The sequence below is a fragment of the Talpa europaea genome (assembly GCF_964194135.1).
Source record: "Talpa europaea genome assembly, chromosome: 1".
In the NCBI taxonomy this organism is placed as follows: Eukaryota; Metazoa; Chordata; class Mammalia; order Eulipotyphla; family Talpidae; genus Talpa; species Talpa europaea.
Genome location: NC_140073.1, coordinates 27,273,797 through 27,301,661, shown reverse-complemented (window position 1 = coordinate 27,301,661; position 27,865 = coordinate 27,273,797). Strand labels below are relative to the sequence as shown.

Sequence of the window (27,865 nt, the reverse complement as noted above, 5' to 3'; positions counted from 1 at the left end):
GGGTATCAATTTATTTTACTTTTTCTGTTTCAGGGAGCCTACAAGAGTAACCAGCCCATCAAAACCCATGGACCTCAGAATAACAGACACCTGCTATATGAGCGCTGGGCTCGCTGGGGGATGTGGTATAAGCACCAGCCCCTGGACTTGATCAGGTATTATACACACATACATGTATCATGGAAAACATACTATGCTGTTATGTTGCCATTTTCTTAGAACTGAAATTATTTCATTTACCAAACCATCTGTATCAATCAGATAACAATTAGAATAAATGAAGGCACTGTTGGTCATTTCAATGAAAGGAACTTATTTTAGGGAATTGGTTACACTGAACATAGAAGAGCTAAGAGATCAAACAAGAGTATGGTAATGTACATTTGAAGAGGTGTGAACCTATACCCCTAAGACATGGATAGTGTTGTAAATCAAAATTCTTCCAGTAAAATAAATAATTAAAATAAAAATTAAAAAGAAATCACACAGAGATATTGAGGAATGGACACTCAAAACAGCCCTAAGAACGGCCAGGAGAGAAGAGATCCCAAGTTCTTCCTTTCACCAGTTAGTCTTCCGTAACTACTAACCCAACTTAACCAGGAGTAGTATACAAGGGAATCCGTATAATCTAATCGCCTCTGAAAATAAATCAAAACATTAAAAGGCATGGAATGGATGTAAGAGCAAAGAGAAAAAAAATTAACCCATATTACATCTATGCGTAGATTTATCTTTCAATAAAGATCTAGTGAGTATGTATATTCTAACGACTAACTGCCATTAATTTAAATTGGTTTGAAATACTGGAAACTTGTTTAAAAAGGCCTAAGTCCCTAACATAAATATTTTTGGAAGGAATGAAAATAGAATGCTCAGATTAATTAACAAGTAGGGATATTAAAATGCCACAGATGGAGCTGGCCAGGAATTGAGTGGGCAGCCTCATGTCCATCTGAAATTCTGAGTAGGTGTGACATCAATATTAGTAATGTTGATTATGTTGCCTTAAGTATTTGCTTTGTCTTGCAGACTGTACTTTGGTGAGAAGATTGGACTGTACTTTGCTTGGCTGGGATGGTACACTGGCATGTTGATTCCTGCAGCAATTGTTGGCTTGTGTGTTTTCTTCTATGGAATATTGACAATGAATGCAAGTCAAGTAAGGTAAGCAATTAACAGAGTAATTTCAAAATACTGAGCTTTCTTATGATTCAGCAAAAGCTTTATAATAATGCTCACTCAAAAGTGTTGATGGAACTATAGTTTACTTGCTGTTGTATTTTTATTTTTTAGTAGGGGAGAAGTACTGTAAAAAAGGTCACTTCCACATTTCTATATGCAAATTATCGTGAATAACTTCCAAGATTATTTCTAAGTGAGCCAAATTTTTCTTTCTAGTATATCTCATACATTAACAACACAATAAACATACAATGTACATTTGCATAGCATTTAGTAGTCTAGAATGCCCTCTCAACACACTAGGTCAAATAATCATAGTAACTACATTTTTTAATACGTATTTTCTTTATACACATTATACAGAGATTGTTTCATATGTTGTAACTTTCACCATCATCCTTGGAAATAAGTATTCTTTTTTTTCTGATGCCGGAACCTTAGGTGGTAAAAGATGTCTAAACAAAATATTCATATCCATAAATCTTGCCCTTAGCAATCTCCTCACCTCTCCTGAGTACATAAAAAACATAAAATCACTTTCTACTTTACTATTAGTTTCTCTCGGAACAGGTACTTATTTTTTTAGCAGTGATTTAAGATGTCAAGTTGGTAGTGAAATAAAATTTGACAGAAACCAGACATTTATTACAGTGGTAAATCTTCTGTTAAAGTTGAAATAGCTCAAGATTTGGATATAGGAAACACACATTATTATTCAGCAGAGACAAAAATTACTCTGGCATTAAACAGTCCTCTTAACAGCAGCATGTTCTATTTAACATATCAGAAGGATGTCACCAAGGTATGATAAAATTCAAATATGAAAAAGCATTTACTTCTTCCTTCAAGACTCAGCAATTTTTTTTCTTCGTTGGTCCATATTTTAATTAGGGTCTGACAGTTGGTTAGTAATTACGACAGTTACTAAGATCATGAAAAACCATTTTCTTGAATTTTCATTAAGGAAATACATGTAATATACGTATGTGTGTGCATATAATAATGCTGCCTAAAAACAAGATACTTTCATTGTACTGGAGTTGAATCCTGTTTTACAACTAACTCCTTGATTTAGTATCTGAGTCCCTTGTTCTTCATGAAAGCTAAGTGATAGTTACCCTGAAAACAAAGAAATCCCAGTTGTTCAAAAGTATTTCACCAAGTAACAGGTTTATTTCAGAGTTTTCCAAATTCAGAGCCATGATAGAAGACACATTTTTCTGGACAAATTTCTGCCCATCGGAAACATCCATCCCCTTTTAGGCATTTATCTGTATGTTCATGAATCATTAGCTCCTGAGGCTAAGAAGAGAGGTTGCAGTTTTGAGTTACAATGTTCTGAAAAGAAAAACACATTTTTTTTTACCACTTTTCTACTCTTGAGTTTGACTCTTTTTCTTTAATTACATCTGTGATGACTGGCAGTGTTTTTCTTTCTTGTCTGGTTTATTTCCTTAAGCATAGATACATTCAAACTTCATCCATCTCGTCACAAATGTCAGGATTTCATTCTTATGACTGAATAATATTCTATCACGCATATGTTTATAAATGTGTGTTTGTGTGTGTGTCTCTCACATCTTTTATCCATTCATCTGCCGATGAACTTTTAGTTTGTTCACATATTTTGGCTATTGTAAATAAGGCTACTGTGAACATAGGAGTACAGATATATCTTCTGTTTTCATTTCCTTTGAGTATATAACTAGAAGTGGGATTACTGGGCTATATAATAGTTTTGTTCTTAATTTTTAAGCATCCTCCATATGGTTTTCCAGTGTGGCCACACCAATTTACAGTCCAACTGATAATGCATATCCAACGCTTGGTATCTTTTTTTTCTTTTTGGTGAGAGCCATTTTAATAAGTATGAGATGATATCTCATTGTGAATTTTATTCACACTTCCCTAATGGTTGATGATATTGAGCATCTTTTCATATACCTGTTGATTTCTATATCTTTTTTGGAAGATATTTCTGGAGTAGTTGCTTTCTTCTGTGTTACCAATTAAAATGACACTTGAGTGTTCATTAGGTACTGATGTTATTAACATCCTTAGAAGGAGCAAATATGTCATTAAGCATATTGCAAGCCATCATCATGACCCTCATGAATCTAGTACTATGGTTTCTAAGGCAGGGGTCATAATCCTGGTTCATGCCCACCGGTCACTTTATCCTGTTCCATTTGATCTATGTGTCTGTTTTTAACTACCATATTGTTTTGATTACTATAACTTTGTGATATTATTTGGATTCAGTGTTGTGATGCCTCTAGCTTTGTTCTTCCTTCTCAAGATAGCTTTGGCTATTTGGCATCTTTTGTGGTCTTTCACAAATTTCAGGGTTGCTTTTTCTATTTCTATGAAAATTTCTCTATAATTTTGACAGATTGCATTGAATCTGTAGAGATCTTTGGGTAATATGAGCATCTTAGTAATATTAAATCATACAATTCATGGGCATCGAATATCTCTCCATGTCTTTGTGTCTTATATTTGTATAACATTTCATAGTTTTCAGTGTATAGAAATAAATTGATTCCCAGGTATTTTATTATTTTTGATGGAGTCATAAATGGGATTGTCTTCTTAATTCTTACTTTGATACTCCATCATTAGTGAATAGAAATGCAGATAATATACATTTATTGATTTTATATTCTGCAATATTATTGAATTCAATTATAAATTCTAGTAGATTTTTGGTGGAGTCTTGAGGGTTTTTTTTAAAACCTTCTTTTAAAATGAATTAATAAAGACAAAAAATGATTCATAGACAACTGCTGTTCAGGTTGGTTCCACGGAGAACATATTCACAAAGTTCAGCCCTCCACCCCTACAAAGTTAAAGAAGAACAAAAGGTACTGAAAGGAATAGATTGGTTATTCCTAGTGATTTATGTACCAGTGGAGTAAATTAGGCTTTTTTTATATGAGACAAGTATTCTTTAACCTTTAGTACAAGAAATTTTAACAGGCATTAGCCACCTCTTTCCCTTAGTGCTTTATGGTATTATATTACTGCTACTTCTGTCACACTATAATTAAGATCTTGTCAGACTTTCTATTCTAAACCAAGATAAACATCACTGGAATATCTTGACTTTCAAAACTTCATGGGGCTGAAATTTTCCATTCAAGGTGTCAGACATGGTTAAGTTGTTAAGTGTTATCATGGTGATGGGGGGAGAACACAGGGCTATTATTTTGTGTTGCGTTGTTTCATATTATTTTAGTAAGTTCTTTGTTCATTGCATGGTAATAAAATGTTAAAAAGCTATGAATTGGTCTGTATTTTTCTTATGTTTCTACCAGTTATGTTCATATAAATTAAAGTAATATTATTTACTTGTTGTTAGAACTATATAACCATCAAATTGTAGATTAATTACTGTATATATTTACATGTGTTTTTTCATCTTACATATCCAAATTTGGTCAAATTTGTACCTGAAAGGCACATGTCATATGAGTATGAAAATGAATAAGCAGGTAACTGGCACCTATTCATCAGGCCCTGGGTTTGAGGTCCAGCACAAAGATCAAAAACCCCAACTTTCTGATCTAACCTTGCCTCTTTGGCATTAGAACTCACCTAGAAATTTATGTGATCCTCAGGATTCTCACAAGCTGTAGGACCATGGCATGGCTATTATAAAGAATTCTTCAGTGAGCATGAGAGTGCAGATATTTCTTTGAGACCATAATTTCAGTTCCTATAAGTATATATATACTCAAAAGTCAGATGGTTAGATTATGTTATTTTAAAAATTTTTTGAGGACATGTCTTCTTATTTTCCATACTGGCCAATCTATCTTACTGTTCACCAAATTGTACAAGTGTTTAAAGTGTTCCACATGCTTCACAATGCTTAACCATTTTTTGGTTTTGATAATAGCAGTCCTTCAGGTGTGAAGCAATATCTCATTGTGATTTGATTTCCCTTATGATTATATCTGATTTTAAAACCCATGCTTTGCTCATTTCACCCCTAAAACCTAATTCCACATTGTCACATTTCCCCAAAATAGTTATCAAGCATCTTATTCTGTGCGTTGTCATACTAATAGGATCACAAGAAGCAGCATGACCCTGAAGAGGGTCCACACATTCACCTCAGATGGAAAAAGTTATCCCTCCTATTATCTTCATTTTTGGTTATTATTACTAACATGGATTTAGCCCTTAATGTGTATCTTTAGTAATAGCTATAAAGTAAAAAGCAAGTTACATTGTCTGACAAAAATGCTGGGCACTCTATCTCCCTCTAGTGGCTAAATAAGTCAAAGAAATTTATGATAATCTCAAACCTTTTATTTTTTTTCAATGCTCTATCAAATACCTATAATTATATTTTGCAAAGGGTCATATATCCAGTAAATTCAATGATGATGCAAAGCATTTACATACACCTAAACTGACAGCATTTCTTTTTTCTTTTCTTTTTTTTTTTTTTTTTTGGTGGACCCTCACCGCGGGCCTGGGAACTAACCAGTGCTGCAGAGGCTGCGGGCAGCCTCGCAGCCCAGCGCTCAACTGCTGCGCCACCAGGGGAGGCCCCTGAAAGCATTTCTTGAGTACATAATTTATATTCACAAACGTTTTGCTTAAAGACAAAGCTTCAATTAATAATTACAATGGGAATTTAGTTATTTTATGCAACTACTAATCTAATGTCACCAATAAAACCTAAGCAACTGTATTACAAAACCAGGATTATATTCAGCAGATATATAATAAAAACCTACACAGTTGAACATTAGACCAGAAAAGGAATTTAACGAAACTTCTCTTGATTTTTTTTTTGGGGGGGGAGGGGGGTCATTTTCAAATTTCATAGCCCAGATTTTTGAAAAATACTGATCCATATTAAATATTTTCAATAAAGTGATAAAAAATTGAATGAATCTGTAAGTTTTCATACTGGGTTGAAACTGGTCCCAGCCTATCAAAAATGGCATAAATATTCACAATCACTAGACTGGCTTTAGTTACAGTGGTTCTGGAGAACCACTGGCTCCCAACAAAACCCTTTATGGTCAGTGAAGTAGGAGAATGAAGTTATACTCCCCAAATCCCCACCCTACACCTTAGGATGCAATAATCAATGACTTGGAAATCATGTTTTCACCTCAGACATATTTTATATTTCAAAATCTGATCTATTTTTAAGAATGTCCCCTGTACATTTGAAAAAAGTGTGTATTAAAAAGAATGTGCATTTGTTTCTTTGGGGAAGGGAGGCTCTATAAATGTCTATTTAAATTATCTGATCCTCTCCTCCACGTAAAGCCATTAATTCCTCCTTTACTTTCTGTCTGATCTACCTGTTAATGTCAGTGGCATATTGAAATACCCTATTATTACCGTGTTGCTGGCAATGTGTTGCTTTAGGTCTATTAATAGTTGCTTTATGTATTTGGGTGCACGTGTGGTGGGTGCATAAGTATTGATGAAAATTATATCTTCCTTATGAATTATTTTGTTGATCATTATTTAGTGCCTGCCTTTGTACCTGATGACTTTCTTGACTGAATGTCTAATTTATCAGATATGAGAGCAACAGTTCCTACTAATTCTCTGTGTTGTAATGTACATGAAACCCTTGTTCCAGTCTTTCACTTTAAGTCTATGTTTGTCTTTAGATCTGAAACGAAATACCTGTATGCATAATACAGATGAACCAGTCTGTTTTACACAATATGTCATTTTTTGTCTTTTAATTGGTGAATTTGCTGAATTTGCATTTATGTTGATTATTGATATACAAGGCTTATTTATTGACATTTTGTTGTTTGTTTTCTGTTTTGGTATTTTCTTTTTCCATGTGTTTCCAGTTTTGTTTTGTTTTTGTTTTTCCAATTTGGATATCTTTCCTTAGTGGTTTTCTCTGTTTCAGCATTTCTTCTGAGTAGTTTTATTCTAGATTTTTGTTTTGTGGTTACTACACAGGTTGTTTCAAACTTCCTGTATCTAAAATAACACTGATATTGACTCACTGTCATTTGGCTATATAGATTACATCCTCTCCTTTTAATGTTTTGTTGTTGTCTCATATTATTCTGGTTTGTGCTTCTGATTCTGTATAACTATCATCTTCCTCAGGATTTTCTGTTCCTTTGTTTTTTCTTTCCATGTAGAAGAAATTCTTGCAAAATTTGTTATAGGGTAGGTCTATTAATAGTAAGCTCTTTTTGTTTGTTTGGGGAAGCCTTTTTTCCATCATATTTGGATGATAATTTTGCAGAATAGTGCCATTCTTGAATGGCATTTTTTTGTCTTTTAGAATTGTAAATATGTCACTCCACTCTCTTCTAGCCTTGAGGGTATCTCATAAGAAATCTGATGAAAATATAATTGAGGTACAATTGCATGTTACAGCCATCCTTTTATTTCCCCACAATCTTTCATATCTTTTAATATGTTTTACCTTTCCCTTTTGATAATTGAATGATGATGTATCTTGGTGAAGGTCATTTTTCATTTAGAAATTTCAATTTTCTTTTAGCTTTCTGCACATTAGTGTTTAATTATTTTGTTAAGTGTGGGGAGTTCTCAGCTATTATTTCTTTGAATAGGGTCTCTGCTCTCTTGTCTCTTTTTTCACTTTCTGGAATACCCATTTTTCATATATTTGCTCTTTTACCAGAGTCTGATATTTAGCAGTTCTAATTTTTTTCCAAAATCTTCTATTCACTCTTTTTCCTAAGCCATCTGTATATTTCTATCTTCAATTTTCAAGTATATAATTTTTTAAAACAACAAATCTTGCTATAAGTACCACCAGTTAATCTTCTGTTGATACTTGCATTCCCAGACATAATTTCAATAGCCTTTATATTATTTTTAACTTCTACAGAGAAAATTTACTTAATGGCAATTTACCCAGAGTATACTAAGTGCTTTGAACTCTCAGGCTAGGACTTTTAAGAAATTGTTATTGATTCCAGTAACAAAGTCATACATAATGTATATTTAGAACTTTAAAAGGCAGTGGGCATAAAACTGTGAAGAGACAAATGTTCTCTATTTCAACCAAGAATACAATATATAGAAGTAAATAAAAATTATATCTTGCCCTTGTGACAGTGTGTGCAAGGCACTACAAAAAATTTCAACTTCCATAATTTCCAGTGACCATTATGCGCCAACTGGCTGTAGTGGGAGTTAAAAATTGTGTGAATTATGGTGTTGTTCATTTTGGTGATTCTAAGACAGCAAGATTCGTGGTGAGATATATAGATTTGAGAACTCTGAATAGTCAGATTTGATTCTAGTTCAGCCACTTCTGTAAGATTGATTAAAATTCCTTTGGGTGTTCTTCACAAAATTATCCTGAATGCCATGAAATCATATGCTTAAGAAATCAGTGCAAACAAAAACCTTTGTATCATAAAATTGAAAACATTTGGATAAGAGTCAATGTCCTTCAATCTTCCTCCCCTGTCTGCTGCTCCATATTATTTCCATTTCTTCTTTTCCTCTCTGTCTTACTGCTTCCCACTGAATGGGCCATGTGGTCTAAATACCTTCCTAGATTGGAGTTTCATGGTTTCTTTTTCTTCCTTGATTTCTCAAGCCAAGAAATTTGCAAGGCCACTGAAGTGTTCATGTGTCCTCTCTGTGACAAGAACTGCTCCCTGCAGAGACTCAATGACAGCTGTATCTATGCCAAGGTAAGTGAGTGTCCTCACTTTTCCCTTTGCTCTACTTTTTCTAGAAAGCAGGTAGTAAAAAGTCCACCAGTAAATTACTTTTTAAGAAAGTTCAATGTTGGGGCCTCCCCAGTGGCGCAGCGGTTGAGCGCTGGGTTGCGAAACTGTTCGCATCCTCTGCAGCACCGGTTTGATCCCCGGCCACAGGCAAGGGTCCCACATGGCGCGCAGACCTCTCCTGCCGCCCACTGCTCCCCTCAGCAGTGTATTTCATCAGTCTGCCTGCTCTGCAACCCTCACTGGCTCTGGAGAATTCTCTCACCCTCCCGCACTTCTGACTGTACCCAGTGCTTGTATAAATAAATAAATAAATCTTTAAAAAAAAAAAAAGTTTAGTGTTCCCAAGTGTTTACATCATCACTGACAACTGAATAAAAATCACTCTGTAGCAGTTACCAAGAGTATATTTCTATTGGAGTATCTCTGTCTTCCTGTGTTTTTATAAATGATGATTGTCATCAGAGACATAAACTTCCAGCTGGAATACAACCTAAATATAGATTTTCTTTAAGAGAAGATCATTGTTTCTATTGCTCACAATTAAAGTATCTTCCATAAAGACTAACGAAACTTAAATACTTCTAATTTCACAAAGACAATGAAATAATATACCAAAAGTTCTCAAATTGCTTCCTAGTAAATCATCTGGAGTGTTTTTTAAATTCCTGAAAACCCAGGCCACACCCAAAGAGCACTTAAGTCAGAATCTTTGGGCTGGGAACCTAGGCAGTGGCATATTTTAAAACTTCCCAGGGGATACCAATGTACATACAAGTATGAAAATCTGAATTTTACAATTATGATTATTTATTTGCAAATTGTTTTATTAAAGTATAATTAACATATAATAAATTGCATATATTTGAAGTGTATAAATTGATGCATTTTGATTTTATATATATATATATATATATATATATATGAAACCATCACCACAATCAAGAAAATGAGCACATCCATAATTTCCAAAATTTTCTCACACCATCTTTCAAGCTCTGCTTTCACCCTTCCCCAGAACCACCCATGTGCTCAGGTAACCAACTGATTTCTTTCTTTATAGAGAGTCTGTATTTTCTAGATTCTTATGCAAATGTAATAACACAGTGTATTTTTTTTCTTCTTTCACATACCATCTTTATTTTTAAGATTCACACATGTTGTTCTTTCATCAATAGATCATTCTTTATTGCTGAGTTGTATTGCTTGATATGGTTATACCAGGGTTTTTTTTTTTTTACCCATTCACCAATTACTGGACTTTCAGACTTGTTTCAAGTTGTTACTATTTAAAATAAATCTGCTATGAACATCCACCTACAAGTCTTCACCTACTGTTTTGTCTTTTTTTTTTTTCCTCTTGAGTAAATACCTAGATGTAAAATGACTGGGTTATATGATAAGTGGATGTTTAATTTTCTAAGAAAGTGCAGAACTATTTCTCAAAGTGTTTATGTTGTTGACATTCTCACCAGCAGCATGAGAGTTTCACTGATCCTGTTGATGGTCAGACTCTCAAAGTTCTAACTAGTCTGTTAGACATGTAGATATGTCACACTGTGCTTCACTTGCTTAAAAACAATTTGATCCTGGGCCTCCCTGGTGGCGCAGCGGTTGAGCGCTGGGTTGCGAAGCTGCCCGCGGCCTCTGCGGCGCCGGTTCGATCCCCGGCTGCTCCCTGGCCACCGGAGGAGGATCCCACATGGTGCGCAGACCTCGCCTGCCACCCGCTGCTCCCCTCAGCAGTGTACTTCAGTCCTTCTGCCTGCTCTGCTCCCCACTCTGGCTCTGGTGAATTCTCTCACCCTCCCACGTTTCTAGTGTACCCAGTGCATGTATAAACAAAACAAACAAACAAACATAATAAATAAATAAATAAAAACATGCCTCTATTAAAAAAAAAAAAAAACAATTTGATCCTTTGGGTCTTGCTTTCAAAATTTGTGAGGAGGGACTATAGCAGTGTTCTACCACTAATTGTTCCCCAATAAAAGCAAGATCTTTCAATATATTCTGCCAAATGCACTGTAACTAATGAGGTTTTCCAGTTTGACTGGCAGGATTAGCATTATTCCTGATTATGTGAGCTCCTGAGACTGTGACCTCTAATCTTTTTAGGTGACCTGTGCCTCAGGTAGTTTCCTCACATACATGCTCACTGCAGTGTCTCACTTGTCCCTCTCTATGACCTGATAACTCTTTAAGGTGGCTACATGATGCCATCATGCTCATCTCAGTGGTGTCCTGCTTCTTGGGGATCATTGTCCTTCATTACCTAATGTCCACTACCTTGAAATCTATTGCTTTATATATTTTGTGCATTCTTTGACTGTTCCCAAATGGGGGTGAAATCATTCTCTGTTATTCCAACTTGTTCAGAAGGAGAGGTTTCTTGCAGTTTATTTTGACAAGACTGGGTGAAAATCAAGTCACACAATATACTACAAGACTAAACTTAGTAAAATTAGTTTCTGATTTGTTTTATCTTGAATGTATGGCTTTGGAAAAGGCTATATATAGTTTAATTTCTAAATTATACTTTGTTTTGAATTATTTTATTTTTTAAAGATTATTGATGCATACAAGAACGGAGGTACAGGCCAGAGGTGCAGGGGGAGTGAGAGGATTCACCAGAGACAGAGGGGAACAGAACAGGCAGATTGACTGAAGTACATTCATGAGGGGAGCAGTGTGCCAGCCAGGAGAGGTCTGCTGTGCCATGTGGGTTGCTTCCTGACCGGGTATCGAATTCGTGCTGCAGTGGCTCCGTTTAGCTTCATAGGTTGGGTCTTAACCTTTTGCGCCACCAGGGAGGCCCTGTTTTGAATTACTTTACATTTTTCACAAAGATGTCTTGTTTGGGAAGCATTTGTCAATAGTTTTTGCAAAAGTCAAATAATTGGAGTTGTTAGAATTGTATCTGTGTGTCCCTCTCCTACCCCACACATTTCAAAGACATAGAACAGCCTACTAGACACCAACAAATCCTTGCCTATGGTACTTCTTTTATTTGTTTAGATCTAACAAAATACAGTAGCATTATCTTAATTCTAAAGATAAGAAATATCCACCTAGTAGTGCATAAAGTGAACATATCAAAGAAACCCTGAATTTTGGGCAGGTTATCATTAAGCAGTAAATACATTCTCTCCATTTCTCAGTAAAAGAACATGTGAGGGGCATATGTGAATCAGACAGTTCATTTGACTTTTAAGGAAGTTAGGTTATAGAGAAAATAATGCCTTATAGAACAATATAAGAAATTAAACCCACCCAGTGAAATATTTAACATATCTTGGATGTGTTCCTCTAGCTAAAATAAAATGTAGATACTTGCTTTAAACCCTTGAAGTCAGAATCATTATTATCTAATTAAATGGGAATAAACATTATCTTTTAGTGTCAGTTTATATATTTAAATATCTAGAAGTTATTTCATATACAGTATCAGAAATGTGGGAGCAGATATTTACCAAGAAAACCAGCAAACTAAGTATGATCCTGTAGCTACATGATCACCCTGCCACAAAATCTAATAATGTGTCAGTTTCGTATGGAATCGTGACTCCCTGTAACAAGTAACAGCAGTTAAATCTGCCATGTTTTAGTATCACAAAGTATGTGCGTGCATATGTAATTATTCCCTTAATTGTTAAGTATGTTTTTATGGAAAAAAATGGCCCAGCTATATGATAAAATTATATTTAAGTGAATCAACATTTTCTTGATGGCATTTTCATTTTTAATATTTAAAAGTATGGGATATAAAATCTTTTTGCTATTTAGTGATACATTGATATTTTCTTTTTTAAAAAAACATTTTTTTATTTATGCATACAAGAACTTGGGTATAGGCCAGAAGTGGGAGGGGGGTGAAAGAGTTCACTGGAGACAGAGTGGGGAGCAGAACAGGGAGATCCACTGAAATACACTGCCGAGGGGAGCAGCAGGTGAGACAGGATGTCTGTTATGCCATGTGGGTTAGCTTCCTGTCTGGGTATCAAACTCATGATACAGTTTCTAGCGATAGCTTAGTAGCACTGAGATGTTAACCCCTATGCCACCAGGGAGGCCCCAGATATTTTCACACTCATTTTAAAGTCACTGACACCATACTCTCAATTCCCAATATCCTTGAATTTTTCATTTAAGTCAAAATCCTTAGAAATAATGATCCTGCATTGTTTTTTTCAATAATTCTAAAAATTATTCAATCCTTGAAGTCAGTCTTTTTCATAATAGTTGTTGGCTTCTCTTTTTTTTTTTTCACTTGTTCAACAAACATTTATTGAGTACCTATTATGAACCTCAGGCTATATACTGATATTAAGCCTTTAATGGGAATATAAATTGGAGACAAGTTGTTTCTTCTTTAAGAAATTTCCTAGAAGTGTGAGTATAAGACTAGGTATCTGATTCACCTGGAACATTAATTTGAAAACAGCCTAAATTTCAGAGTCAGCCCTAGGACCACATTTTAGAAGAATATTGTCCTGAGTAAGTAATTGGAGGTGGGCAGTTATGTAGACTAATCAAGTCAATGTAGCTTGTGCCCTGGTCCAACGGATGTGGTTGGTTATGCAGATTTTGCTGAGTCCAAGAATTAAGGACTCAGGAAATAGAAGAGGTTTGAGCTCTAGTCTCAATTCTGACACTATTGCCCAGCCCACCATAATTCCCTGCCTAAATTGATCTCTCAAAGTTCCGTTGTTCTCCTTAGCTCAAAGTGACTTAACGGTCAGTAAGTGGTAATTGACAAAACCTCATGTTATCCTAAAACCATCAAACAGTTTTAGAGTGATATAGAAACTACAGTGAAGGAGGCTGAATTTATGTTTCCAACCTAAAAAGTATCTCCTGAAACAATAACCACATTTATTGATTTCTGGCCACACTCAACTCTGCAGAGAAATCAGAGGTCAAAATGATAGAGAAATTTGTATTTAAATACAGCTTTGCTTGGGGCTCATATATTATCCTTACTCACATCAAAATGTTAAAATGTTTATCCATAGGCCCCCTATTCATACAGGCAAGCTATTTTCCTAAAACAATAATTCATTTTTAGACAAGACAAGCTTCCTTCTGCTTTGCAAAAAGTCTATTATGTTTCTTTGGAAATTTTCTCTAGATTTCATGTGGAGTTTTTAACAGGACGTCTCTTTCCTATCAAAACAAAGCCTTCTCCCCTGCTTTATTCTGCTGACAATCACACTTGATTAACCGTGCCTGACTCTTCTTTCTCTCCACCCACCCTTTTTCATTCAGCAGTTCTTACTTACATCAGCACTCTAAGTAAAATCTTAATATCACAAGCTATAACAACAGATCTCTGAATGTTCTTGTGTCCCTGGCCTCCCATATTATAATACATCCCATGTCAATATCTTAGTAGGTCTAGCACAATAATTTTATACTTTTGCACTCCTCTTTAAGGCAAATCTCAAGGCTTCCTTAAGTCCTAAGAAAGCTTTATCTCCCATTACATATATGTATAATTAACATAGATTTGTACCTGTGTCTTATAGATGTGTTTCTAAAAAGTTAATGTTTAAATTTATTGAGTTAAAAATGCCCAAAAGATGCAAACAAGCTTAGCGATAATAAAATAAAAACATTTTAATAGAAAATAGCTTATGAACTATGAGAAATCATGTCTATTCAACACAACTGTTGTTAAGCATGACTTTTTATTTACCACTTTTCTAAAACTTGGCTCTTTCTGGGACAAAGAGAGCCATTATTTCTCGTTGACCTTTAAGCCTCTGTGTGTAAGGTCTATTCTAACTGTCAAGGAGGTTGTATCCTGCAGTAAATCTGTTTATAAAGGAAAATAGAGCTATTTAGCTGCTTGTCAGCATCAGGTATCTCTGTGGGATGTTTTTAGAAACAAAAAAGCTGCACTTCCCTGGTGGCACAAAGGGTTAAGGCACAAACTATGAAGCTATCAGCAGCCACTGCAGCATGAGTTTGATTTGATCTCCAGCCAGGGAGCAACCTACGTGATGCAGCAGACCTCTTCTGACTTACCTGCTGCTCCCCTCATTAATGTATTTCAGTCAATCTGCCTGTTCTGTTCCCCACTCTGTCTCTGGTGAATCCACTCACCTTCCTGTACCCCAGTTCTTGTATGCATAAATAAATAAATCTTTAAAAACAAACAAATGAAACAGCTGAATTCCCCACTGGGCATAATTCTAAACTCTGTAGGATAATTTCTTTATGGTCCTATTTCTCTTGTACATAATGTATGCTAATGCTTGTTGTGAAAACAAATCCTTAGAACATTTTTAGAAATCCCAAAGATTAGCAATCATAGAAGTTTCAAGCCATTTCGGACATGCCACACTTACCCACAAACCTTTCAAAGGAGCATATCTTTTGTGTAATGATGTACTGAGTTATAGCTTCATTGAAATGTGCAGTAAAATGCATCCCACCTTTATCTGTTACAAATTATTAGTCAGTGTGTACCAGGTGTTGCAATTAACATACACATTAGTGTCATTTTAATGCTTCCACTGAGTAGATGAACAAGGAAGACCCCATTCTACTCTCACTTCTAATGTTCTTTAGCTCCTAATGGCCCCTCTGTCCTGTGAGGTTAGTGGCTCTTTTTTCCTATAGTTTCTGTGTTACTTATGTAACTGCCAAACATCTACTGCCTTAGCTATACTGATTTAATCTCTCTCACTGACATAAATATAGAGAGGACTTTATTCAAATGAAAAGAAGCAGAAAACAAAACAAAAAATAAACAGGCAATTATAAATCAGAGACATTCTGCATGGAAGAGGGATCAAAATGAGGGCAGGAAGAGCACAAGGGAATATGGTAATGGTGCATGGGTGAATTGGTGGTGGAAACTCTATGGGACTACACCTGATGTAAGATATATATAAATAAATCAGTTTTTAAAAATGAACAATGATGTAAATACATATATATAAATAAGTATATTTTTAAAAAGTTAAAAGAAACGAAGCAGAGGTAAGCTGAATTTGCACTTTATTAAAATCAAACAATCCTTACAGCCTGAAAATGTATCCAGTAACAAAATGTAACTGTACATTGTTCTTTCTGAAACTTCAGGTAATATCTGATTCAAAAACACTTGGATTATCCTACATGTCCAGTGATTTATGAAACCTTTTAAAAACAACTTAGGATAGGATTCATTACTTCTTATAGCCACTACTGAACAAACCCGTGGCATATTCTGAAATATATTAGAATTGAGAGAGCACTGGTATACTTACGCAGTGGAAGTATTGACTCACTGGAAGATTTCTACATTTTTCAACATCCCCAGCCTTGGAAGTTTCGCTAACCACAAGTACAATTAGGTGTGAGTAGGCATGTCTCAGCTGCAAAGCTGCCTGATGAAACCTCACAATGTAGCTTCACCTCCTATAGCCTCAAGGTATAGACTTCCAAAATTCAGAATCAGTTATGAGAAGTTGAGCCTAGAAATCTGCAAATTAACAAGTTCTTTAGGTGAGTCTGTTTCCTAGGACCACATTTTAAAAAGATTTTGCCCTAAGTAAGCAATTGCTGAATTCTGCTAAGCAGAAATGAAGTCCAAATGGAACCAGAGGGAAGGAAAGCAGAGGGAACGTGTTCCCTCACCTCTTCCCAATTGCAAATCTCATGAAACAGTGGTCGGACCCATGAAAGGATCTCATATCTCTTATTTACAAATTATAAAATAACATGAATTCCTTGGGGAGATATCAGAGTACCTAAATGCAAACCCTAAAAACTGCACTGTTTTAACCAATAGTCTGACAGCTATTTCTGTTTGTTTTCTGTTAAGGTGACATACTTGTTTGACAACGGAGGGACGGTCTTCTTTGCTATTTTTATGGCAATATGGGGTAAGTATATTCTTTCATGACTTACTTCCTTGTCCGGCTATTTTTTTATTTGATTGTCATGTTTACACACACACACACACATACACACACACACCCATGTGTCAATGCAACAATGAAGTCTGACTCAGTACTTTGTGGGTTGACCCTCTTCACACTACTGCTTCATTGGGAATTTAACTCTTGCTCTAATCCTGTAATCTCTAAAGTTAACATTTTCCTATACTACTAAGGATTGTGTTGTTGCTATTTGTCAAAAGCAGGTGATAGTTACAACTGAAACTTCCTAGAATCCAAATTAAGCTTCTTGTATTTTTGCTGGTGGAAGTAAAACTGGTAAAATGTTTTTTTTGTTTGTTTAATATAGCTATTCAGCTACTTTTTTAACCTTATACTTTATGCATTTAGAGGTACAGAATCTTTTCCATATATGATTAAGCAATGACATACCTAATATATAATAAAATCCTATTCCTGTATCTCAGAACTGCAAAAATGATTTAACATCTGAAAACTGTAATTATTGTGTAAAAATGACTTTTTGAACATCCGGTTGAGTTTCTAAAGTACTCAATTAATTGATGTTGAAAGTAAATCACACAGGTTGGAATTTCCCTTGGTAGAGAAGCATTGACTGCACTTCTTGTCAACTGGGCAGTAGAAGGGACTGACCAGCAAAAAGCAAAATCTACTAAAATACAGGTCTCACTGTCCAATTAATTTCAGAGGCTCTGTTAAATTCTCTTTCCAGCTTTAAGTCAAAACTTAAAGAAATCAACTCTTCGAGTTTTCCTTGGAGAAAATGTCAATCTTCATCCATGATGAGGACCACAGGGGGAGCAGTAAATTGTCACTGGGTTTTGTAGCTCCAAAAGGTGCAAATAGTAGTTTCCATTCCCTATTTTATTGTAGGATTTTTGTTATCCTTCATAGGCTTTTGTGATAAAATCTTTTAATTTGGCCTGATTCAAAAAAAAAAAAAATCCTGCTAAGGAAAAAATAAACCAAATATAAATTAAGGTTAATGAAGATGTCAACAGTGTTTCCGCTACTCGCCTCATGCTTTCACGGGTCTCCTTGGCACAAGCCACAGAATGTGATCTTGCATTAGCTTTTGGAAGACAGGTTTGTGAAAGGGCCAGGATGTAGGTGCACACTTTCCATCTGAGGCCTTTCCCCCTTAGTTTTATACTGAGGTACGAAGTGAAGGTATGTCGTCCATGGGGATGCCATCACGTGCGTTTTCTTGTCCTGATGGCATGGATGGATCATTCGCGGTTGGGTTGTAATAGCTGGAATTCCCAAAACTTACATCATAGGGATCTGGTGCATTGTCTAATCGCAGGACTAAAACAGTAACCAAAAAACAAAACAAAACAAAACATTATTTTAGAGTGATAATCTGAAAAATGCCAGCACAGACATCTGCCAGACATAAGGCACTGTTCTATATAGAAGAGGAAGAAGGAAAGAAGTTATTTCATTTAGATGTACTTTTTAGGTAGGTACTAGTTTTGAAATTTCAAATGAGATACTTTTCAAAACACTTCTTTCTAAGACTAAGAGAATAGTTTTACTTCTAAAGTTCTGCTGCTGGTGGAACAAAAATAAAGGAATAAGGGAGAAATCATAACAAAATCATAGTCAATACCTTGTATAAAGAATTATAGATATGACTCATTGAATTTTTAATCTTGTGAATTCAGGGCCTTGTTATCCTGTTCAGAATTTTACTGCTAGGGTAAAAGTGAAGAGTATTAATTATAAATCAGTGTCATTATTTTACCAAGCATCTCAGTATCATTATGGTTGAGCCCTTGATGATGAAGATGGAAAAAGCTAAACTTATCAAAGTTTATGTTTCTTTCTGACACATCTGAGTTATCATTGATATCTTTGAAGTTTTCTAGATATTGTTTTTTATTTTCCAGCAAACACCCAGTTATTTTTCCTTGATTTTTTTGACCAATTACCAATAGTTCAGTAACCTAATTATTCAGTTTCTTGTACTCTGTTCCTACCTGTTCCTCAAGCCATCTGTTTACAAAACAGAGTTTCTAGAACATTAAGGATTTGAGAGAAGTGTCTCAAAGTTCTCTTGATGGAGTAAAACAAGTGTGATTTGAGTTATTCCTTTAAATTTCAACTATAACATCTTAGACTGTATATATTTAGATAGCTGAGCTTTTGCATGTGATTACAGATAAAGAAAAGATTCTAAGGTTAAAAAAATATTTAGAAACTCCTGTGTTCTCAGACTCAGCCTTTAATTTTGAGAAGTGCTACTTTTTATTTTCTCTGTATTGTTGCAAACCCATAAACAAAAATTCAGTTAAATTTACAATTAGTGGATTTGCAATTAATGGATTTGGTTGTTAAAATGAGTGATATATCTGTCATAATCTGAATTCATTAAAATGAATAAGATTTTATCAATAGAAATATCCAAGGACATTTAATATTTTTATGGTAGTGAGATACTCTTGTATAAACCAGAAATTACTTTTCCTTCTTGAATTATTACAAAAAGAGAGGAATTAAAGTTTTACAAGTGATTTCATTTCTGTTCTACTGTATCATTAAGACCAAACTTCGTGTTTTATTCTTAGCAGATTCATTTCTCATTCATAGATATTTTGGCTTACAACCACGTAAGTGAAAATACCTGAATTAAGGTATATTGTGACATTGTCTCAAATATACAACTCTTCAGAGATCTGTTTTAGACACTCATTAAGATAATTTTATAGAGGTTTACTGTATTCATGAAACTTTAGAACTCCAAATTAATCTTTCTTCAAATGACTTACACAAAGAGATCAAACAGTGCCAAAGGATAGCTTTGCCATTACTTGCTAACAAAAGTGACTTTTTTTTATGTCTTCAGTATAATGGTTTTATTCCAATTTTTATTTATGTTTACATTAATCTTTCGCAATAATATGAGATTATAATTTAAAACCAATTGTGACACAATGAGCAAGTTTCAAATTGTTTTTAAATTTTACTCACAGGTCCATAATTATTTTTGGTTTTTTCTTTGAGAACAAGTTTGTAGATCATAATATATAGTGGTCTGTTTCTGTCACACAAATCTCTCAACCCCTTCTAGATAGTTTATTGAACATTAACATCTTCACTGAATTAAAATAACTATGCAGATGAATTTCTGGAAGTTGTTTTACCTGGCTCATTTCTGTCATCATAAAGTCGTCGATGGGAAAATGAATCCGTTTTCCTTTTGCCACACAACAGGTAGCCAACAAGACTGAGCAATGAAGCACCCAAAATAGCACCTAAAATGGCCCCAAATACTACTCCTGTATTTCTGTTCTCTGGAGAATAAGGAAAAAATACAAATATGAAATCAAAAATAATTAAAAAAACAGAAAAAAAAATATATATGGATTTTCTTTATACAAAGGAATATTTAACAATGTTTGCATAAAAATTAGATAATGGTGATACTTTGGGGGGGTGTATGTGTGTCTGTGTATGCTTATAAATTATTACGTATTTGGGATATACTTAATAGTAAATCCTCCCTTCAGATTTTGAATTCTTGAAATAATTCTAAATCTTAGCTTTGCAAGAAGCCCATTACTTATTGCCACAAATAGTACAGAAATACCATGCATATGCTCCACCTGCTATGGTGTTTTTAACCAAATCTGAATCTATTATGAACTTTGAGCTTGTTTCTACAATAATTCAAAAATAATAAGCTAGTGGGGATAAGTGGGTAATAGAAAATGAATCCACAAAACCCAAAGTGAAATGACACTATAAGGAAAAACAATATATCCTGTTACAGGATATTTCCAAATGTAGTATTTTGGACAAAGCAAGATATTTGCAATACATTGCACTTCAAGAACTAAGGTCTGTAGGTCTGAGCTTAAGGCAATTCACAATACTATCTGTCATCCCCTTTACCAAGCACTTTCTTTGAAGACAAAGTCAATTATATACTTTATGCACCCTGAACTCATATTTACCGTATTTCATATTCAATCATTTTTTTCTTATTTCTTCAGAAATCTGTCAGATAAACAAGGGGACTTCGAGGCTCTCTGATTCTATATAAACCCCCATTTATTAAAAAAAATTAGTCTAAGAATGGAAATGTTTTTTTTTAAAAATCTTTATATATCAGTGTATATATAAATAAAAGGAGGTGTTAAAGTTATACATAATAAAAAGATATGCACATGTAAGGTATTGGTTGCCTGAATTTTAAATTTTAGCCTAAATTTTAGAATTTTTCCCATATACCAGCAATTTTCAAATAGGAACTTAAATATATGATTTGGTGTTTACATCATTATTACAATCTAAGTAAGTTGTGTTAAATATCAGTGAATTTATCAGTATTTTTTTTTTAATTTTGGGAAAATAAAAGTATGGTTAGACCAAAAAAAAAAAAAAAACCCAAAATTTTCATTAAATATTAGGAGTCTTTTCTGTTGTTTTAAACCTTAAAAGAATCCCTAAATGAAACACGAAGTTTTTACTATAATTGTTTCTATACAGCTAAATTCTATTTTTATGTTGTTACTGAGGTACTGACCTACAAACTGAGAAGAATTTCTTTTTGTTGTTTACTTTCACTTTTTAAATGTCAAACTTTTGTGTTGCTATGATTGCTATGTGGTATCAGAAAATTTATAAATTCACTAAATTTATTCAGTTTCAACCCCTCCAGAATTTCTAAATGTAATCCCAGGTAGTTATCTAATAGACAGTGAAAATCGTTTCCCAGAATCTCAAACTCACACCAGCCCCTCAGTCTTCATTTCTTTTCTATCAAACCTACTTCTCATTTTGTCCCACTCTCACCATCTTCACCTACAGTAAGGACTATTATATGCTGACTTAAGCCCTGAAGTCCCTTTGCTGTTTCCAGTGAATACCCCCTAATGTGAGAACCACCTGTGTTATGGTAGTCTCCTCCTTTTTGTCTAGTAAGTTACATTCCTTCGACATAATCTATATGCCTAACTTGGAGATTCAGTTTCACAAAAAAAGCAAAGATAGATTCATTTGTATTTACCTTCTTGGGGGTCTGCTGTATTTGGAACAATTTTTGAATTATTGGTGAATTTCGAGGTGGGCTGCAGAGTCGTGGTTTCTTGAGAGGGAGTGAACCCCACTGTGCTGTCAGCAGTTGTAGTAAGCCACCCATCTGGTTGTGTTGTCTTGGGGGTCACGGACATGGTGTTTGATGTTGGAGGGAGGATGCTAACTGAAATGGAACTGTTGTCAGTTTTCATGGTTTTATTGACCAAAGAAGTGAAATTTTCTGAAGATACAACAGATGTAACATTGGGACGTGCTGAGACTGGCCAAGGATTTCCATCTGCTACAGATGAGTTTATATCATATTTAGTTGCAGAGTCATTAGTCAAAGGAGGACTTGTAGAAAATGTGGATGTGGGTCTCAAAGTCCCAGAAATGTCTGCTGAAATATTATCTAAGATCTCTGTTGTTTCACGGGTTTCATTTGAAGGATCCGAAACAGAGATATTATTTGCTTTGGGGTCTTCATTTCCATATGCCAGAGGACCAAGTTCCTTTTCTGCTATGGAACCTTCTGTTATATTTTGTGTTGTGTTTCTTTCTGTATCTCCTTTCCCATGCCTTCCAAATAGTAGTGAACTAAGAAAAATTGAAATCAACAGAGTTTTGACTGAGGTCACCATAGTAGCCTTCTTTGGTATAGGTGATATCAAAGGGAATCTGAAAGAAAATGACAATCATGTGAATTATTAAATGAAATAGAGTATCTTATATATATATATATATACATTTTTAAAGTGAAAGATGTAGAGACTTAATGATGAGGTAATAACATCATATTTTGTATTCCAAATTTTGTTTTATTTCAGATTATGTGCTAAAACCAGAATTTCTGATTTTTTTTTTAAGATTTATTTATTCATACAAGAGCTGGGGTACAGGCCAGAGATGCTGGGGGAGGGGGTGAGAGGATTCACCAAAGACAGAGTGGGGAACAGAACAGACAGACTGACTGAAATACACTGCTGAGCGGAGCAGTGGGCGAGACAGGAGAGGTCTGCTTCACCATGTGGGTTTCTCTCTGGCTGGCCGGGGATTGAACTCTTGCTGCAGATGCTGCATTTTGCTTCATAGTGCGGTGCTTAACCCCTTGCACCACCAGGAAGGCTCCAGCATCTCTGATTTCTATTTTCTATTTAGTATTTCTTTCTTCCTTTCACAAATGAAATGTCATGCAAAAACTTTGTCAAGCCAGATACCCACCATCCTACTATGTCAAAGATCAGTTAGTTTGGGACAAATTGAAATAAATATATACTCTATATCAATTTTTCATATTTTATATATTCATATGTAACATTTTATATATATCATATACGAGTAATATTTATATAAAAAATATAGATTGCTAAGTAATTTTTTTTAAAATATTGTATATATAGGGCAGGTAAAAAGGACAGATTTTTTTTCAACCTATTTAAGAAAGCATGTTCTTTTTCAGGATGTAATTTGGGATGTTTATTATGAATGTAATATTACTAATTGTACACTAAAGGCTCAACTGTAGAGTTGAATAAAGTGAGTCAGTCAGAAATTCCACTTAAAAACATTTCATTTTTAGCTAATGAGTTACAAGAATTTAAAATTGAACATCCCTTTTTTTCACAATACTTTTCACTTCTTGATGCTCTTTATATTAATCCCAACTTAAGGAAAATCAGAAAAAATGCTGAGGTTTTAGGATATTCATTAGTAGTATTTTCTTACTGTATAAATTAAGACTATGTTGGGAATATGTGTGAAGAAAGATCATTTAGTTAGACATTTAGTTAGGCATCCTACTCTGTATCTTAAGTATGGAAGTGCCCAATTCATAGAAAGGAGGATGTGGGAGAGAGAGACATATTAAAATTCTAGCCTTGACACAAATACTTGTAAAAGATAATCATAATAATAAGCAGTTGCTTTAACACTATTATAATAATCTTGCTTGATTTTCGGTGACCCCTTGAGGCAAAAATAATCTTGCATTATTCCCATTTTGCAGATTAAGTAACTGAGACTCAGAACTGCTAGTATTGAAAGCTAATAAGTGGATGAGGCAACACTAAAGCAAGCCTACTACTGACTCCAGCCTAATTAGGTGCTAAAATCTAAAGTGTTTTAATTAAAAGATTATTCTTTAAAGCTATTTTTAAAGTTGTTAGGTAGACTTTTCCTCCTCAGACAATGAAGTCTGAGAGCTGGTCTTTGAATTGGACTTTTCAGCTTATTCTTCACTAAAAGCCACCAGATGACTGAGATAAAGGAGATGCAACTGCTATTATTTAGATCCAGTATTGCCCGTAGTTCTGTCAGAAGTGTTTATCACTATGCCTTGCTGATTTTTCATTAGGGCTGGAGGGACCTCTAAATACTCCCTTTGATTATCTTTTTTGATTTTTTTTAAAGATATATTTATTTATTTACACAAGCACTGGGTACAATCAGAAACGCGGGAGGGTGAGAGAATTCACCAGAGCCAGAGCGGGGAGCAGAGCAGGCAGAAGGACAGAAGTACACTGCTGAGGGGAACAGCGGGCGACAGGAGAGGTCTGCGCGCCATGCAGGACCCTCCTCCGGTGGCTGGAGAGCAGCCGGGGATGGAACCGGCGCTTTAGAGGCTGCGGGCAGCTTTGCAACCCAGTGCTCAACTGCTGCGCCACCGGGGAGGCCCCCCTTTTTTATTTTAAACCCCCCTGCCCCTTTGCTTATTGATTTCTTACGTAGTGGTACAACTTTATGATGCATCTGATACAACATTTAACAGTTGTATGTGAAAATTAACAAACTAGAGGAAAAACAACATGGGTAGTTATCACAAACATTGCAGAGCTTGAAATGCCAATTATACTGTATATAAAGTTTAAAACACAGTGGGGAAAGTGATTATTGTAGGAAAGACAAAAAAAAAACATTGTTGCTCAGTGGGCATGTGAGGGGCTTCTGTGTGTTGGTGATATTCTGTTTCTTGACCCATTAGGGATTACATAGGTGTTATAATAACTCTATTTACATTTCACTCATTTTTCTATGATAACCAAAAATAATTGATTTAGATCCTAAAAACGGTTAGCATGATTGGAAAACAGATTACTAGTATAGATATATCAGATATTTTACATGTTTTCTCATTTAATTCTTACCAAAAGCAACCAAACAATGTAGAGAGGATTGTTCATTTACTTTACAGATGATAAAGTGGAGCACAAATAATGTAAGTAGAGTGTGCCTGATGAGGGGGTTAGGATTCAAATCTTCACATTAAAGCTATGTAATAACAGTTCCAAAGGAATATAGAAATTTGGCACTCAGCTGCTTTTTAGACGTTTTTCCCACTAATATATATTTTTTGCACAGCTTCTCTAAATTTCATTATTTTAATCAGAACAGTTTATAATCCCATTTTTTTAAACACTGGAAAGTAGGACCTTCAATCTTAAGTGCCTCGCAAACACATTAATTCCAACAGTTGTCTTTATGTTTTCTAGATGGGCACCTTTACCATATATTTTACAAATTAGCAAAACATGAATAATTAACTCAGAACCTATAGTTCATCAGCATTTGCATTCTGTTAAACTGATGCCTCACTTAACACATTTAAAATACATTTCAGTTTAGTTGAGAATGCTTACAAGTAACTTTTCAGAAACATCTTTTTCCTGTGAACCCCATCAAATTCATAGCAAACATTACATCCTTTTTCATTACCTACCAGCAGTGATCTGATTAATTTATGAGTTGTATTTGGCCATCCATTTCATCATTAGTGTACAGTTTCATTTGCTTGTCCTACACCTAGGCCTTCTGGTTTTCTCTCCCTAATAAAGTAGTCACCAGAAAGAGGAAAACATTCCTTAGCTGTTCTTCAATTTTCTCATAATGTTACATGAGGAATGTGGCATTGAATTTTCACTCCATTCCCATAGTGAGAATCCACATATCAAGAAATAACAAAGTGAGTTTTGTTGTTCTTGTTTCACTTTGCCTGTAACACTGAACCACCAAAGGGATCTTTCTACCCTTCTCCTGGCTTTTGATTGCAATTTGAAAACCTAAGGTTTCAACAGTCATTGAGCCAAGCATTCTGTAACTGCCTATAATTTATCTCCACGGAAAAAGGGAAGAGAAGGATGAGATGGTATGTTGTGAATGCTATTTGCAGTTTATTCAGAAATTCATATAGTTACAGGTTAAGATTTTTTGAATGTTGATTAATTCCTTCTGTCTGGGATGGCAGTGTGGGGCAGCTTTGCTTCTGGGCCCTGGCTTCTAAAAGAACCCAGTTACACCTGACATTTAAGTCCCTTCCTCTTAAAGAAACAGAAATAGATAGGAATTGAAGCCAACAACTATTCAGACAGAACCCCAGCCCTGGACATTCGATGGAGAAAGGACTATGCAATTTTAAGTTCGACCTCATTCTGAACCAAATAGAAGTGTGTTGTAAAAAGCAAAGACTTAGTAAAGGTGGTACAGAAAATCCAGAGGACAATAAACGAAACCACATTCTTTCTCTTTGTACTTTCTGCTCAGTTTCTCTCCACTTCAGATATTTAAACTATGTTATATACTTGTTATATAACGCTCAAGTTATGCTGGATGATGGATGGCATTCTTAAGTGTGCCCAAGGTCACCTGTCAACCAGGTATATTGTGGAGGCAGACGGAAGGTGGGATGAAAGAAAAGTGAAATTGCAGAGAAAGGGAAATTTAGGAAACTAGGTAGCATAATTTCTTCTCATGTTCTTTGCCCTTTTTTTCCCCTACATGGAAATCCCCATTTCCTGAAAAGGAATTTTGGGCATAGAACTCATGAACAGAGCTAACTAAGATCATTATAAACTTGAAAAACTTCCAAGTTATTATTATAAAGGGAGCACAAAAAAGACAGGAGAATTTGTATCCACTAGCTGATACCTTGAACACAAATTTCAGACTTTTCTATATGTATTGGAATACTTTTATTCATATTCATCAGGTTTTACAATAAACTTTCAGAGTGTATATTTCACTGCTTTTTAAATAATTCCTCTACACAAAGAAAATTTTCTTCCATCTCTTTGGTGTTGGCATTAAAAAGTGGTTTCACATTACTACTCTTGTATGGAAGCCTTTCAGAGGTGGTGAGAAAGAAATAAGAATCAAAACAAAACAGTGGCCATTTAGGGAAGCAAATTCACACTTTGGGGATAAATTTTGCTTCCCTTTACATGCACAAAGCCATCACTCCACCGTCTTCCTGTTGTTAGTGAGTCATACCCATTTTAGCCAAGCTCTGACAAAAAGCAGGTACCCTGATCTAGGTCAGGTAATCAACCAAATGCAAGGGAAGAGAAATGCCAGTCATTCTGAACAATCAAAACCTCGCCTTTGAAATAAAAATATTAGTTAAGCCACACTGAGAGCTTAACAAAAACAAGTTTTTGTAGCAAAGTGACTCAAGATTCATACATTGTTCTACCGCTGTTCCTCAATTGTTTTCAGTCATTTCTTGTTATAGTTTCCAGGCTACAAATGAAGACAGGTTTTGTTTGTTTTGGTCTGAGGAAACTCAGACTGACATGTAGCCAATACCACAGCAGACTTTGTTCGTTGCTCTGAGTGGCCCCTCCAGTCAGGAACAGCATTTTACTTTTCTTTGATGAAAGAGCTACATAAATAAAAATATGACAGATTACGCTTAGAGAAGTGCCTCTTTCATAAGAGGGTTTTGAAAGAATAAGAAACTTAACTAAACAAAAAGTGGGATTGTCTGTGAGTCTCTTAGGCATATCCTTTCACACTGATTTCAAAACAAAAAACAAAACTATGACTTTCTGTTCAGGAAAAAAAAAATTCAAAAATGTCGGACATCATTCTAATTACAAAACTTAGGTGTGCATGAATCCAAGAAAATATATAGAATGTCATACCTTCTGCTAACTTGGGCATTCTGAGTTATAAGCTTCAATATTTGAAAACTTCAGTGTCAAGTTTAAGAAGAAAGGTTATGTCTCCAAAAGAAACATTCTGGATGCAACTTCCAAG

The 27,865-nt window shown here is 34.8% G+C and overlaps 2 protein-coding genes across 4 annotated transcripts in view; one reads left to right on the top strand and one right to left on the bottom strand.

Annotated features, from left to right (window-relative positions):
• Positions 1-27,865, top strand: part of ANO3 (anoctamin 3) — a gene marked incomplete at both ends in the record, with an annotated part of 255,438 nt that overhangs the window by 188,203 nt on the left and 39,370 nt on the right. For all 3 annotated transcript variants that reach the window (XM_084254786.1, XM_084254785.1, XM_084254787.1), the window contains 4 exons: positions 34-155; positions 1,033-1,167; positions 8,768-8,864; positions 16,717-16,777. In XM_084254786.1, the coding sequence (XP_084110912.1) occupies positions 34-155; positions 1,033-1,167; positions 8,768-8,864; positions 16,717-16,777 (415 nt within the window). The remainder of the gene's footprint in view (positions 1-33; positions 156-1,032; positions 1,168-8,767; positions 8,865-16,716; positions 16,778-27,865) is intronic.
• Positions 17,914-22,509, bottom strand: MUC15 (mucin 15, cell surface associated). Its single transcript, XM_084247705.1, has 3 exons — positions 21,828-22,509; positions 19,960-20,109; positions 17,914-18,121 (listed from the first exon to the last, which is right to left on the bottom strand). Exons 1-3 carry the CDS (start codon positions 22,474-22,476, stop codon positions 17,961-17,963), a joined length of 960 nt encoding a protein of 319 aa, XP_084103831.1. The 5' UTR covers positions 22,477-22,509; the 3' UTR covers positions 17,914-17,960.

What these genes read in the sequence shown, in the direction of transcription:
- MUC15 (XM_084247705.1), bottom strand. Translation starts at nt 22,476, where the DNA reads ATGGTGACCTCAGTCAAAACTCTGTTGATTTCAATTTTTCTTAGTTCA. An exon ending in TACAGCAGACCCCCAAGAAG is followed by an intron (nt 20,110 to 21,827) that starts GTAAATACAAAT and finishes CTTATTCTCCAG; the next exon opens with AGAACAGAAATACAGGAGTA. An exon ending in TGATGACAGAAATGAGCCAG is followed by an intron (nt 18,122 to 19,959) that starts GTAAAACAACTT and finishes TTACTGTTTTAG; the next exon opens with TCCTGCGATTAGACAATGCA.